Raw genomic sequence first — 16,778 nt, forward strand, 5'->3', positions numbered from 1 at the left:
AAATTTGGAAATGTATGGTATTGCACGATGAGAGCAGCAACAAGCCATGGAATTAAAGAACAGGTTTAATTAACATCAAGACTCATTGCCTAATTAATTAACTGGTTGGATTGAAATTGGTTGGAGTTTCAGGCCCTGACTTAGTTGGTCTTCTGCTGGCTCACTCACTTCACATTTCATTTCTGTTTGGGTGCCATTTAAGGAAAGAAATGAAGCAATTCAGAGGAATGGTAAAGAAATTCAGGACAAATCTTAAAAAAAGCAAGTCAATTTAAAACAATTCAAAAGAAGTTAATTAGCAGCAAAAACAGTGCACTAATTAAGAAAAGGGTTAGAATGAAAGTCTGCAGCCACTGGGGCCCTCCAGTACCAGAGTTAGGGACCCCGGTATAAAACCATCCTGTAAATACAAATGATATTCAGTAGGGTATTATTTATTAATTTGGTTAATAGTCTGATAGAGTGAATTTATTTGCAGCACATGCATCATCAAGTGCAGTTAGTTACAGAAAGGTCCATTCATCTTGCCGATGCAAACTAGATTGCATGGGTTGAGGGCTCTGTAGACAGAGGTTGGGGAAAGGGTAAACTAATCAGATTTGTTTGGCCTGTTACCACAATAATGCTACAACAGAGAGGAACATTTATCTTGGCATAATTAAGCAAACTCAGGCTTTTAAGAAAATCAAAAATCCCTGGGTTGGCACAGTGGTGCATTGACATACCACCAATGCACTTGGTAAATCCACATGAAGCACTAAGTATTGCCAGGATAAGCATTGGTTCCGAACACTCCTGACTTGAACTAGCAGGCGAAAAAAATGATGAATGTGTGAAACGCAGAAAAACCTGCCAAAACAAAAACATACATGACCCGCAAATGGGATTATAAAAGAAACTGCATTTAATTTATCTAATGTCATAATTGTGGGAAAATGAAACAAATTGTAGCTCCCTAGTAGGATAATGTGTAGCCAGTATGTAGAGGAATATTGAACATGAAATAGTTAGTGATGTTAATTTTAAAGTATCAAGTTGATAAGGTAACGTCTTGCACTGATGAGAGTATATGACTATCATAATGAATATAATTAAAAGGTGTTCTTTTTTTCTGGGTTGTCAGCAACAACAACAACAACAACAACATTTATATATATAGCACATTTTCATACAAACAGTAGCTCAAAGTGCTTTACATATTAAAGAATAGAAAAATGAAAGACACAATTATAAAACAAAATAAATCAACATTAACATCGAATAAGAGTAAGGTTCAATGGCCAGGGGGGACAGAAAAAACTCCAGACGGCTGGAGAAAAAATAAAATCTGTAGGGATTCCAGACCATGAGACCGCCCAGTCCCCTCTGGGCATTCTACCTAACATAAATGAAACAGTCCTCTTTGGATTTAGGATTCTCACGGAAGGGCTTGATGATGATGATGGTCACGTAGACTTCTTCCTTTTAATCCATCCATCATTGTTGGAGCATCATGAAGCTTTGAGTAGGTGGAGGTGGCGCAGGCCACCACCACAAAGAAACCGGAAAAAGAAACAGAAAAGAGAGTAGGGGTCAGTACCGATTTTAGAGCCACCATGAATAGTTATTATGATGAATTGAACATACAGAGTATCAGGATTAAGTTAAATTAAGATTAAAATGAAGTTATAAAAAGGCCATGTTAAAGAAATGTGTTTTCAGCAGTGTTTTAAAGTGCTCTACTGTATCAGCCTGGCGAATTCCTATTGGCAGGCTATTCCAGATTTTAGGTGCATAACAGCAGAAGGCCGCCTCACCACTTCTTTTAAGTTTTGTTCTTGGAATTCTAAGGAGACACTCATTTGAGGATCTGAGGTTACGATTTGGAATATAAGGTGTCAGACATTCCGATATATAAGATGGGGCGAGATTATTTAAGGCTTTATAAACCATAAGCAGAATTTTAAAGTCAATTCTGAATGACACAGGTAACCAGTGTAGTGACGCTAAGACTGGTGTGATGTGTTCTGATTTTCTTTTCCTAGTTAGGATTCTAGCAGCTGCATTCTGCACTAGTTGCAAATGATTTATATCTTTTTTGGGTAGTCCAGAGAGGAGTGCATTACAGTAATCTAGTCGACTGAAAACAAACGCGTGAACTAATTTCTCAGCATCTTTCAGTGATATAAGAGGTCTAACTTTACTTATGTTTCTTAAGTGAAAAATGCTGTCCTAATGATCTGATTAATATGTGATTTAAAATTCAGATTACAGTCAACAATCACCCCTAAGCTTTTTACCTCCGTCTTGACTTTTAATCCTAATGTATCCAGTTTATTTCTAATAGCCTCATTGTATCCATTATTGCTGATCACTAAAATTTCAGTTTTCTCTTTATTTAATTTGAGAAAATTACTATTCATCCATTCTGAGATGAGATTCATTTCTGAGACTAGTCAGGCATTCTGTTAGTGAATCAATAGAATCAGGGTCATCAGGAGCTATTGATAAGTACAGCTGTGTGTCATCAGCATAGCTGTGGTAGCTCACGTTGTGCCCTGAGATAATCTGACCTAACGGAAGCATGTAGATTGAGAAGAGCAGCGGGCCCAGGATAGAGCCTTGTGGAACACCATATTGGATATCATGTGTCTTTGAGTTGTAATTACCACAACTAACAAAATATTTTCTCCCTGTCAGGTAGGATTCAAACCAATTTAAGACACTGCCAGAGAGGCCCACCCATTGACTAAGGCGATTTCTAAGAATGTTGTGATCAATGGTGTCAAATGCAGCACTCAGATCTAAGAGGATGAGAACAGATAAATGGCCTCTGTCTGCATTTACCCGCAAGTCATTTACTGCTTTAACGAGTGCAGTTTCTGTGCTGTGATTTGTTCTAAAACCCGACTGAAATTTATCAAGAATAGCATGTTTATTTAGGTGGTCATTTAACTGCATAATGACTGCCTTCTCCAGAACTTTACTTAAGAAAGGCAGGTTAGAGATGGGTCTAAAATTTTCAAGAGCTGAGGGGTCGAGATTATGTTTCTTAAGTAGGGGTTTAACTACAGCAGTCTTAAGACAGTCTGGGAAGACCCCAGTATCTAGTGACGAATTTACTATGTCCAGGGATATCATTTGTTAGTTTTCAAAAGTGTAAGTAGTGTTTATTTTCATATTCTGTGCCACCTTCCTAAAAAATCTATAAAAACATAGATACCCGTTTCATTTGTTCCCTCGGGGAAGGACACTTCAGAGAATTAATTACATTTTCACTTATAAAATGTTACCATCCTCCGGTCAGCATTCCTAATTTGTTATTACTACTTTTTGGTTGTTAATGTTCTGGCTGCTACTGTACATGTTCAAATAATTGGTGAAAAATGTGTGAGAAAAATACCTGAAATGTAATACAAAGATAAGTGAAGTTAATTCTGTGATGCAAGTTACTGTCAATCCTTTTGAGATTTAAAAGGCCATTTTTTCCTTTTTTGTAGATGTATTCATGGCACCTGCATGCCCATCAATGCTTTTTCATACAGTTGTAAGTGTCAACAAGGTTATGGAGGAGTCCTGTGTGATGAAGAAGAAGAGCTTTTCAACCCGTGTCAGTCTTTAAAGTGCAAGAATGGAAAATGCCGACTTTCTGGGCTTGGAAAGCCTTATTGTGAATGCAACAGTGGTTACACGGGAGACAGCTGTGACCGAGGTAAGGAGTGAAATGTTATCAGTTGGGAAGGCATGGCTGTTCTGCCAGTAACACAGATACCTAAATGGAAAATCAAGTAGCTTAAAATTGAATGTTTTCTACCTTTTCACTGGAGTCCCTAGGAGTTCTTAATCCTTGAATTCTTTCTTCTGTTCATTTTACATCTTGATTAAATTGCATAATGTGATAAAACTATCAAGGTATATGCCATTTCAGTCTGATCATTATTCGAGCTCTTTCAAAACACTGACTCCACAAAATCTTTTAGCACTTGCCTAAAAACAACTTGACACAGTATCTACTGCAGTGATGAATCAATTGCGCAATTACATGTCAAATTACATGTCAAATAGCGCTCTTCTTGTACGAGAGATTACTCTCCGGGTGGTGATGACAAGTGCACAATTTTAACAATGCATTAGAAAAACATGTTTCAAATTTTGCCATGGCACATTTAAAATGGGCTTAAAGATAAGGGTAGTACTTGTATTCATACTTCCCACATATGAATGAGTATTTCTGTATTTAAATTTCCTAATACAGGATGTGTAATAAAATGTGTACACATTTTAATAGTTATCTATTTTCATTTTGACAGTTCAACCAAAATTTAAAGGACAGTAGATTGCGTTAGCTGCTATGTAAAACTATATAATGTTTCTCTTTCACTGGCTGAGATCAGTTTGATTGCCTCTAGTACACATCCCACATGGTATCATTCAACTATCTATTTTTTAAATTCATTTTGTTCTATTTTAGGGTTGCTGGGAACTGTAGCCTATCCCTGCAACATCAGCCACAGTATCAGTTCATCACAGGCCACATTCGCACACACCTGCATGTTTGCAGTGCTCACAATGACCAGGCGGCCCGGACTCAAACTGAGTTTCCTGGTGATAGGAGGAGCAGTGCCAAACACTTCCCAGTGGTGATGCTCCCGTCACAGTAATGCAGAACTCCTGTTTATCATGTATGCTTGAAATGGTTAGTAATAGAGTCAACAGATTTTCTGTAGCTGCTTATAACAATTCAAAATTAGTATTCTTGAATGTAATGCTGGCTATTCTAGTTACTGATTAGAGTGTGAGCTTACTTGCATTAAATAATATGTGGAGAAAACTTGTGTACATCTAATACTACTGCAAATCTAATTAATTTAAGGATGGATGTACATTCGAAAGCCAGCTGAGGAAATCAGTTTACACAAATTACAACATTTATTTTTACTGTATGCATATGGCAGTAAGTAATCACAAACTGCCTTGTGTGACAGATTAGGGTTTCCTCGCACCCTTGTACCCTCAGACCACACGTCAGACACCAGGTAAAATTCCAATAATGATATTTATTATAATAATAAAGTGCACAAAGCACGCTCCTCTCCACAATACTCAATAAAGAAATACACAATAAACAATAAACCAATCCTCCTCTCCCAGACGCTTAGCCACCCTGCCTCCCAACTCAACCTGTCCGTCTGGGATTTCCCACAGTCCTTTATACTCCTTGACCCGGAAGCGTTTCGCCCTCTCTGTCCATGCGACCTGGAACACTTCTGGGTCAGATAAAAATCCTTCTTTTCTTCACCCAGGAAGCACATCGTTCCCTTTGTCCACATGACTATGACGTATTTCCTGGGGGTAAGGCAAATAGTCTCTGGGCCTCCCTGCAGCGACTCCTGGTGGCCCCCATGGTCTCCAGCAGGGCTGTGCATTAAAAGTCCATTGTCCATAATTCCCTGCTGGCATTTGGGGGACCTCTATGCTGCAAGGAGAGCTCCATCTGGCGGCCTGAGGGTATTGGCCGGGATGAACGGCCGGCCATGTACCACACTTGATTAAAGAAAAAATAGACAGGTACAGTAACTTGCAGGTGTTATCTTGCAGTTGCATCTCACATGTTCTATTAATCTGGACGTTTTAAATATGAAATTAAGTATGGTGGTTGATTCTATCATAAATCAAGTGCAGTCGTTCTTAGTTTCTGTGTACCATATGTTTGGTGTAAGATACCAAATAATGAATTCCACACAAAACTCCAATGCAATATTTTCAATACCTCATGTAGATAAAACTGCCTAACTGAACTAATAACAGCAGTAACAAATGCTGAGCCTTAAAACAGGAGCGGGTACAAGACAGTGGTACCTAGTGTTAAGAGTTTCTGTGGTTGTCTGTATAGAGCATAGTTTCTTGATGAAATGTAACTACTGTACCTTCTTTAATATTTCTAGGTCATTTCCTCAAGTTCTTTATACAGTATATATGTCCACATTGGACTTGCAAAAACTGCAGTAAAATGATTTGTCTTCACAAAGTATTATTTTGTTTTTTTCTCCGTGAGCATTTCAGACTGTGAGAAAGCATTACATATACTTTTGTTCATGTTAAGCATGTTAAAAATTTTGTAAATGTCATTTTTTTTTATCCTGGTATAAACAAACATATGTGACACTTTTTTCTGTTAATCGCTCTGCTCAGATGTGCTGTCATGTGGCAGTACTTTTTACCATGTGTAGCTATGTTTTTCCAAGACCGTTTGTTCATTTTTTCACATCTCGTCTTGTAATGTTTGAATATATAGTCATTTAGGAACCAAACTGAATCTGGCTTAATGTATAGCTATTACAGATAATTATAATAAAATCAGAGCCATTATCATGTTTTCTTTCAGTATTGTGAACTACAGCATGAATCCACGTCAAAACATACACATTGTACATCAGTAAAATATAATATAGGAAATTTTAATTTTTATTCATTTTCAGCATTCTTTTACCCTGTATAAAATATATATTTTTATGCAAAGGCCTTAATACCAAAGGTCCATATACATTTATAAAACCCATAATTTCTCACCAGTTATTTTCTTTTTTTTCCTTCTCTTTTACTTTATACATAATAGTTTCTTTGGGACTTTTTTTACTACTGTATTTTCTACTGTATCTTCTCTGACTTTGCTTGTTCTGTATCTCCTGCAACTGTGAAGTCAAATCCAATGATTCTGCTCCCATTTTTACTACAAACTCTACTTCTCAACTCTCAGCTTCTACTGGCCATACCCAGCTTCCCACTTTGGTGAGACAGGTGAGGATAAATGGAAGAGGAAGGCAAAGCATTTTACTGTCTCCTAATCTCACTATTTTACCATTTTCATCCTTCATTTTATTTGAAATTACCAATTTATCTTAGCAAACCTTTTCAGTTTCGTGCTTTTTTTTTTTTTTTACTGTGATCTGTGTCTCATTTTTAAGCGAATTGCTAATTTAAGGTGAAAGAGCAATTATGACACACATGTTTTAATTGCATTCCTGTAGAACTGTCATAACAGCATGTATTTCATGAAAAAACTTGAAACTTATGTTCACTTTCAGCACTAACCTTAGTTCCTCATTAATGTAACAGCTTTCACATTGTCACACAGGTTGGAGCAGTGATAGCTGGACCTGTGATTCATGTTTAGTCTACTGTCTTTATGTCCCTGTGCCTGGAAGGGCTTTCACTATCCATCCATCCATTTTCTAACCCGCTGAATCCGAATACAGGGTCACGGGGGTCTGCTGGAGCCAATCCCAGCGAACACAGGGCACAAGGCAGGAACCAATCCTGGGCAGGGTGCCAACCCACCGCAGGACACACACAAACACACCCACACACCAAGCACATACTAGGGCCACTTTAGAATCGCCAATCCACCTAACCTGCATGTCTTTGGATTGTGGGAGGAAACCGGAGCGCCCGGAGGAAACCCACGCAGACACGGGAGAACATGCAAACTCCACGCAGGGAGGACCCGGGAAGCGAACCCGGGTCTCCTAACTGCGAGGCAGCAGCGCTACCACTGCGCCACCGTGCCGCCCGGGCTTTCACTACGTAACTCATATTTTTTCCTTTTTCGCATCCCAAAGATGTTTGTGTTCAGTTCACTGGCTACTCCAAACTAGCAGGAGTGTGCATGTTTGCGTGAGTGTGCCCAGTGAAGGACTACACAGCTCACCTAGCACAGACTTTGGCTCTTCATATATTTTCAGAAGACAAATGCACATTTTACAAAGAGGAATTTCACAGTAGATTTAAACATTAAATTAATATTTGAAGCTGTATATTGTTGTTTTGTGTGAATTGTATTGGCTTTCTTATATACTGTTATATCCACAGTTTTACAAGTATAATCAGTGTAACATGCTTCGTACAGAAGAGATGTTAGACATTTGTTTATTTGTTGTGCATCTAAGAATTAGTTATTAGTATTTTCAGTTCTTCTTGAATATTAAGGGATGTGCTATATATTATGTGGTGTGTTAATTTTTTCAATACAGATTTTTTAATATAAAGACATATGATGTACAATTACAGAGCTACACCCCTGATCCTCCTATAAACCAACATTTTTATAATCTAAAATTTGTTGAATTATAATAAGCTTTAGCCTGCGCTATAGTATATTACTAAAAGTATCAGAATTCACAAGTTGTGCTTATTTTTCACAGTCATCTATGCTTATTTTATCATGACATGCAGGACTTTGGTCTCTGAAAATTCTGATACATATTACTGTTGAGAAACAAATTTCCAAGAATCACTTATTCAGTGTTTGCTCAATTTTGAAAGGATACTTGGATATCTACTTTTAAATCACAAACATAAAGTATATGCAGTATAAAACAAGACAAAAAGTCATTACCGTATGTACTCGCAGATAAGTTCTCCCGTGGATAAGTCAGGACTTGATTTTAATGTATAGTTTCTGGTATTTCATAATGTCGGTCGTATAAGTCGAATGTGGAAAACTCATGCTATTGGTCCAAGAGATTATGATATGCTAACAGCCACCTTTTTTCTATGTGGGTGCGGCAATGAGCTGTATCAGCGCGTGCTCCTAACCTCTCGCTCTATTGTGCCTACGTGATTACACGGTAATACCTGAACTACTCCGAAGCAACGTTCGCACTGATTTTTGTTTTTTGTATCTCACACCCTCATACACCTTTATCGTAAGAGCGGCCCTTATCTACGATGGAGCATTCGATCAGAACAAAATATGAAGCTGGTTTTAAATTAAATGTCGTTGAAGTGTTGAAAGAAACTGGTAACTGCACTGCTGCAACAAAATTCGATGCATCTGAGAAACTGATCCGAGATTGGAGTAGGCAAAAAGATGTTAAAAAAAAAAAATGTAAGTGTTGCATTTTTGAACAGGCGTATAAGTCGGGGTCTGATTTTATGATCGATTTTTCAGATTTCAGGACCCAACTTATACGTGAGTATATAGGTAAATGTTTTAATACTTAAGTAAGGGAGAAGTTCAAAAATGTACCATTTATGGTCATCAGGCTTGATGGACATTTCAGAAATATACTCTTGATTTAGAAGGAGGTGTTACCAATCTTAAGAAAGTTAGAAGATATACTCTAAACATACTGATAATATTTAACCAAATAATCTTTAATCATTCTTGTTTAAAAACTTTATGCAGATGGAACTTTACATCAGCATCTCCCAACTTAAAGCATGTTCTTCGATAATTTGATCAAAAGTAAAGAAATGATTTTCATGGTGATTCCCATATATATATATATTTCATGGTTTCAAGCTTTTTTCTCTGAATTGCATGATCCATTTTATCATGTCTTAGCAGCCATCAGTGCATGTATACCTCATAGGGTAAATAGCTCACTGCTGATGTGACATTATTTTAATTGGTTATCTTTTACAGAAATCTTCTGTCGAGGGGAACGAGTCAGAGATAACTATCAGAAACAACAAGGCTATGCGGCGTGTCAGACGACCAAAAAGGTCTCACGATTAGAATGTCGAGGCAGTTGCTCCAATGGGCAGTGCTGTGGACCCTTGAGGAGCAAACGACGGAAATACACCTTTGAATGCACCGACGGGTCTTCTTTTGTGGAGGAAGTTGAAAAAATCATCAAGTGTGGCTGTTCAAAATGTCCTTCGTAATTTCTTTTCCATTCTTGTTCCCATAAACAAAGTACCTTTTTCTCATAACTGAACTAATTAATGCTTCCATAGTGGAAATATTGAAATATATTGTAAAATACAGAACAAACTTATTTTTTATTATCAAGGAAAAAAGAACAAATTTGACTATTTTCTGAAGTTGCATAAAAGCAATGATCTGGGACATTTTTATTACAAAGAAGGATAGAATGTGCTTGCTTTGAAATGAAGAGAATAACTGGCACTACTGTTTGCAGCTTTTCCGCAACATATCACCTACTGTTACATTAAAGTGAGAGACAGACAGAGCTGGAAGTTGAACAGTGAAAACAAAGGGCAAACTTGAACAGTAACAGAAGCAGAACCTGTTCCATAACTCTGTCATGATTGTCTTCAGCGACCAGTACTGAGAACATCTACAAATGAGTGGATGACAAAGTCCAAAGAAAGATTGTGTCCAATAAGGTTTTGCATTGAAATTTGTCACATTCTTTTTTAAACTTTGATCTACAGAGGGGATAAACTACAGTATAACCGAATGCTTGATGCAAATGTGCATTAAGTACACCTCAAGTTTTACTTGGAAGACAATGGTACAATAACAGAAAAAAATAAGTATTGAGCAGACCTCATTTCCAGTATTAATTCTTTGTAATATAAATGTTTGGTAAGGGAGTCTTTTGGGTGGGAGAGGGCTGGTTTATGATATATAGTTTGTGGATGTTTGAATTAGTTACTTGGATGAAAAGAAAACGTTTATGTGGTTTTTTTTTTTGCTTTGGATTTTTTGTGATTTCTTATCAGTCTGTCTGCACAGTATTCAGAATATCACTGATGAATATTTATTGTATCAAACATACCTTTGCCTAACTGGTAGATCTACCTTTATATTATGGTTTGGTCTTTTAATATATATTAATTTATATTTGTCCTGATATTTTTGTATTTTTAAAAAGACTGAAAAAAAATTAGAATAGATGAACTAACTTAGTTTATCTGTTGGGTAAAATGTATTGTTTTATTGGTTTCTCCTGCTCTGTATTTGACCACTGTTGAGGATGTATGTTACTGAAGATAAATTGATAATTCAGCTTAAAGGTGTTACATCCAACAAATCATTGTATATTTTTGTCAAATCTTCTGAGAATTTGTATTGTTCCAGGAACACGCCTTTTTACTAGAAGATGATTAAATAGAGGTGACTTTTCCCTGCATATTTTGCTGAAATTAAATGGTGATTAGAACATTACCCTAGACAAATAGACCTCTTTATACAAGTATATTTACTTTGGTTCCTTATCTTTTTAACAAATTACTCTAAACTGTGACTTTTTCAGATAAAACAAAAAGAAGAAAAAAATATTTGTTACCCCAGTTTCCAATGTTAACATGTTGCTGCTAAATTTGTAATGTAGAGTTTGATGAAAATATTTAGTGAGTTGTGCTCTTTCTACATTAAAAAAGAGCACGCTGTATAACAAAGATTTGTTTCCTTGACTTTTTTAAGGGGAAGACGCTAGATGTCTGTGTTAACACAATGTGGTTTGCCTTACCTTGACTTAAATCAGTATTACTACTGATGTTTGTAAATTAAACAGGATATTTACTTTAGTATTTTTTCTGTGTCTTTGATTTCATGTCACAATAAATGTGCAACCCCTTCTTTTTAAAGTATTAAAAACACGCTTTTCTATTACTTGTTTTATAAAGCAGTAATATAAAATGCATAGCAGGAATTACATTGGAATAATTAGTTTATTTTAAAATAAGCTAGTTTTCAGAGATTTTGCAATCACAAAGCACTTTACTGAAATAATGTTCTTCTAACATCTTTAATACCTAAAATCTAAAATTGTTAAATACTTTACACGCTTCTTAAACACTTTAATATTAAGTTCTTAGAATTATTATTAACAAAAAATATATTAAAATAGATAACTTCATTTTAATTAAAGCAATGCTCCACTCAAAAATGTTTTTATATGTTACTTGCCACGGCCCACCTGCCAAGTTGTTTTGCCTGCCTATGGTAAAGTCATCCCTGATGGAGGATCGCTGGAATCGTGGGAAAGAGGGGTTCTTTCATCGTATTAGCGCTGTTTCAGCTGTGGAATGGCCAAATGGGGGAGGCAGCTTGATGGCTGAGGTCTCCAGGACTCTAAACAAATCCAAATCATATTATGTGATATCATCTACTGTTAAATTCTACTTAGTACTTCTAAAATTTTTATTTTTATACTGTATTGAGGATTTGTTCTGATCTGTGTATTGTATTGTATTGACCCCCTTCTTTTGACACCCACTGCACGCCCAACCTACCTGGAAAGGGGTCTCTTTTTGAATTGCCTTTCCCAAGGTTTCTTCCATTTTTTTCCCTACAAGGGTTTATTTGGGTTTTTTTTCTTTTCTTAAAGCCCTTTGTGGCACTTCTTATGTGATTGTGTGAAAAATAAATTGTATTGTATTGTACTTACCCCATGCAGTCTGTAGTGATGGCTGAAAAAAAATTTTCATCTCATTTTTGTGCAGAACGGAGATTAAATAAATATTCTGGTACAGTATAAGTCTATTGTGACCAATGATGGACAGCGTCAAACAATATCAGAAGGTCATGGAAGAAATGTCATTGTATTTGTGTTGCATAATCCACATGTGACTGGATGCCAACAATGTCCCAAACACATGTATTTTTACTAAAATATTGTTAAATAAGTAATTTCCTGAACACTTTCTCTTGAACTAAAATAGAGTGGCCTCAGACAAAGCCCAAGCATTTGAACTCATTTATTGGTCATAAGCTAAAATTGCATTTCACATGATATTTACAGTGCAATGTTTACTGAGTGGTGTGTACAACTAAAGAATAAAAGTTAAAGAACGTCAAGTGAAAACATTATCAAGAAGAGAGTATATCTCCAACCTCGGTGCAATACCAGGATTTTTCAGCAGGCAGAAGGTCCATGCACAGTTTCACAGCCTGCTGCTAGTAATCTCAAGGTACTCCAGTTGTGGGTATGAATATGCAGTAAATGTGACACCGGGAGGCAGGTTTACAACTTAAATGCTTGGTCACATTTGACAGCGTTTCATTTTCACTCACGAGAGCATTTTTTTTAACAATATTTCAGTAAAAATACATGTGTCTGGGATGTTGTGAGCATACAACTGGAAGATTTGACATCTGAATTATACTATAACATGGGTAACATAAGATTTTTTACGGTTGTTTTTGATATTGTTCTTTTCTACCGTTGGTCACCATTGACTTATAATGTCTCAGAAACTTTTTTTAATCTCCATTTTCCATGAAAACATGAGGTAAGCAATATATATATATATATATATATATATATATATATATATATATATATATATATATATATATATATATATATATACTGTATTGGGATGAAGTCAGTGATTGTCCTACCCGCTATATCCTAACACAGGGTCACAGGGGTTCTGCTGGAGCCAATCCCAGCCAACACAGGGATGGGATTAAGTATTCTTTTAAAAGAAAACACAAATCAGTTTGCCTGATCTCCTCCTGACGCTGTTTCTATTTCATTTGTTCAGTGGCGCTCCTACTTTGAGAAATCTTGTAGAAGAAATATTATAGTTAGTGATGCACAATTTAGGCCTGCAGTGTCGTAAAGTGGAGTGAGGATACTTCATTAATGATGCTGACATCCCAGAACAGAGTGGCCTGTTCATGGTATACCATCAAACAGTATAAAGATTAAAGAATATAACTTAACTAGCATGTTATATATAATTATATGGTTTTAATTTATCTCAAAGTTTGAGCTCAAAAACACATTGGTAATACATAACACATAGGTAAAAAAAGACATTTTTTTCCTTAAATTTGAAAGAATCTAGGATTACAATGTATCCTTGTACCTATTAATTATTAATAATAGTTGGTGCAGTTTTTCTGCTTTTGGTGATTTTCTACATATTTCATTTAATCCTTCATGAATAATCTTTTTAGATAGTAAATGCCATTGAATGTATTTATCCCCGCTTTAATTTTTAATCCTTCTATGGAGTGCCCCTGTGATTATTCATAGAAAAGGTAAAGGTAGTCTTGAGAAAATCTACTTTGATAGCCTGGATAGACATTGAGGTTTTTCTTGATTAAACCACATTCCATAACCTGCAAATTGTAAAATGATTGTACAATGGCTGCCCCTGCTCTCTGATCTCCAAAGGTCAGGCGAAAAGACAATTTCCCCACGGGGATTAATACAGTGTACCAAATTAAAAACAAGTATAACTATCCTATTTGCAGGCTCTATCCAGTGTGGTGTTCTGTTAAGAGATAGTGATAATGGCTATAATAAGGTTAATTAAACTTTACCTTTACTGAGCTAATTATACATTCATTTTGTGAACCAATTTAATCTGACTTTATGGTCTGTGAGGAGCCTGGAGCATGTCCCAGCAGCACAAGGCTTAAGGCAAAAGCCAATCCTGGACCAAACAACAGTCCACCGTGCTGCACACTTCCACACAACTAGTGTACCTTCATCCAGACATCATGGACATGGATGCATGTCTTTGGGTTATAGGAGAAAAGACTTGGAGGCACAGGGGGAACATGCAAACTCCAAACAGAACTGATTATGCCAGGTATCTCTCAGTCTATTGTAGTGCAATGATATACTCAATTCAACTGTCCCAAAGACAAGTCACATACTTTGTGATCACTAGAACCGTGGGATTTCTCAGTATAGTATTCATCAAGTCATAATGCACATGTAATTGATACAAAAAGTGACCACACAACATGTTGGAAATGCCTTTTTTCTGCTCTGACACCCACTAAATCCAGCAGTCCAAGCTCGGTAGTCACTAATCATTATAATAAGTCCAAGATTGAGGCCACTTTTGTATCAATTGGTCTTATCCACAGTACTGATTTCGGATGCAGCCAAGTCAATAATAGTAGGTAAGTGGTTCTGTTTTATTAATATTTAGTCTCCTGCGTCTCCTGCAATGTGTAGCAGTAGAGGTTCTTATCGCCCTCTTGAACCCTCAGGTACGATGCCAAACAACAGGTAAAAGTATAACTATTATTTGTTTTACTATAATACAGTGCACCAAGCACCTTCCACTCCACTCTTACAGTAACTAATCAACAATAATACTCTCAAAACACAATCCTCCTCTCCCAGACACTTAGCCACCCTTCCTCCCAGCTCAGCTCAGTGTCTGGGCTTTCCCAGAGTCCTTTTATACCCCCTGACCCGGAGGTGTTCCTGCCCCACAGTCCACAAGTCCTTATCACTTCCGGGTAAGGGTAAAAGTCTTTCTCTTCAGCCTGAAAGTACGTCATTTCTCCTGTTCATGTGACTAGGACATACTTCCAGGTTATAGGGCACGTAAGAGTCCACAAGCCTCCCTACAGCGACTCCCTGTGGTCCTACAAAGTCCATGATGCCCTGCTGGAATTCGGGGCACGTCCATGCTGTCGGGAGAGCTCCTCCTGGCGGCCTGGGGGTGAGGGCCGGAAACTCTCCCCGGGCATCCATCACAAATGCTACTAAGAGTGATGACATTATTAGTTTGACCTTGCTGATCAGCCTGAGAATATTTTGGTTGTTTTTAAATCGTGCTAATTTGAAGATTTAAACATCGGGTCAATAGATCTCACAACAAACCATTTGCATTTTTGGGTGAATTTCTGTGCCTGACAACAGCAACCATTTTATCTCATCTCAGAAGCACAAAACCATGCATGAAAGTATCAACACGTCATATCAGTTTATGGCTTTGGTTTTGTTAGACCTCAGCTCTGCCTTTGATCTGGTCAATCATAATGTTCTAATTTCACGTCTTGAAACGTGCGTTGGTTTACGGGGCATAGTATTGCAATGGTTTAGGTCATATCTTTCTGATAGGAGGTTTGTGGTCAATATTGGGCACCATTCCTCTTCTGAGATACAGTTAAGATCTGGTGTACCTCAGGGATCGATTCTGGGTCCAGCGTTGTTCTCTCTTTATCTGCTTCCATTCGGGTCTATCTTTAGTAAATATGGGGTCTCTTTCCATCTGTATGCAGATGATACTCAGATTTATATTCCTTTAAAGCGTGGAAATAAGAATGCCTTTAAGCCTATTCTGGATTGTCTGGAGGAGCTAAAACTTTGGCTGGCAACAAACTTTTTGAGCCTCAATGAGAGTAAAACTGAATTCATAGTGTTTGGTCCCACTGATCAATGCGTATATGATTTTAAAACTACATCTCTATCACCGTACAGTACCTCATGTGTCAGAAATCTGGGTGTTTTGTTTGACAGTAACCTCAAATTTGATAAGCAGATAAGTACAGTGGTTAAGTCTTGTTTTCACCATATTCGTCTTCTTTCAAAAGTAAAGCCATTTCTATCTCTAAAGAAGCTTGAAATAGCTATGCATGCATTTGTAACATCTCGGCTTGACTACTGCAATTCTTTATATGTCGGTGTCTCTCAGTCTTGTGTCTCTCGATTGCAGTTAGTCCAAAATGCAGCAGCCCGGCTTCTCACAGGAAAGTGCAAATACGAGAATATTACGCCGGTTTTAATTTCACTTCATTGGCTGCCAGTTAAATATAGAATTGATTATAAAATCCTAATGTTTGTTTTTAAATCTTTACATAGTCTGGCTCCACAGTACTTAACTGATTTGTTACAGCCTTACATTCCATCAAGATCACTCAGATCTACTAATCTTAATTTGTTGCAAGTGCCTAGGTCAAGACTAAAAACCCGAGGTGACCGTGCCTTTTCTGTTGTTGGTCCAAAGTTATGGAATGATCTCCCGTTTCACATTAGAACTGCTCCAACCTTGTCTGTTTTTAAGTCCACTCTTAAAACGTATCTATTTTCCTTGGCGTTCAACATCTCTTGAACTATTGTTCTGTGTTTTTGGCCTTAGGAACTTCGCCTGTGTTTACAGCTTGTGTGATATCATGTTTTATAATTTGTGTCTGTTTTATTGTGTATTTATTAATAGTGTTGTAAAGCACTTTGGTCAACCTCGGTTGTTTTTAAATTGTGCTCTATAAATAAAAATTGTATTGTATTGTATTGTATCATATCTGAAACGTCATGTAATGTTAAACCTGAACAAATGTTCTGATA

The 16,778-nt window shown here is 36.9% G+C and overlaps 1 protein-coding gene across 9 annotated transcripts in view; it reads left to right on the forward strand.

Moving 5' to 3' along the window:
- Positions 1–11,259, forward strand: part of slit2 (slit homolog 2 (Drosophila)) — a 273,310-nt gene extending 262,051 nt beyond the window's left edge. For 8 of the 9 annotated variants that reach the window (XM_039751559.1, XM_039751562.1, XM_039751561.1 and 5 more), the window contains 2 exons: positions 3,480–3,691; positions 9,407–11,259. In XM_039751559.1, coding sequence (XP_039607493.1) covers positions 3,480–3,691; positions 9,407–9,648 — 454 coding nt within the window. In that variant the 3' untranslated portion in view covers positions 9,649–11,259. Of the gene's footprint in view, positions 1–3,479; positions 3,692–6,679; positions 6,778–9,406 lie in introns of all 9 variants that reach the window. The other variant, XM_039751565.1, reaches the window with a different exon arrangement.
- The last annotated feature ends 5,519 nt before the right edge of the window (positions 11,260–16,778 follow it).

Source organism: Polypterus senegalus, chromosome 4 (assembly GCF_016835505.1).
Source record: "Polypterus senegalus isolate Bchr_013 chromosome 4, ASM1683550v1, whole genome shotgun sequence".
NCBI lineage: Eukaryota > Metazoa > Chordata > Cladistia > Polypteriformes > Polypteridae > Polypterus > Polypterus senegalus.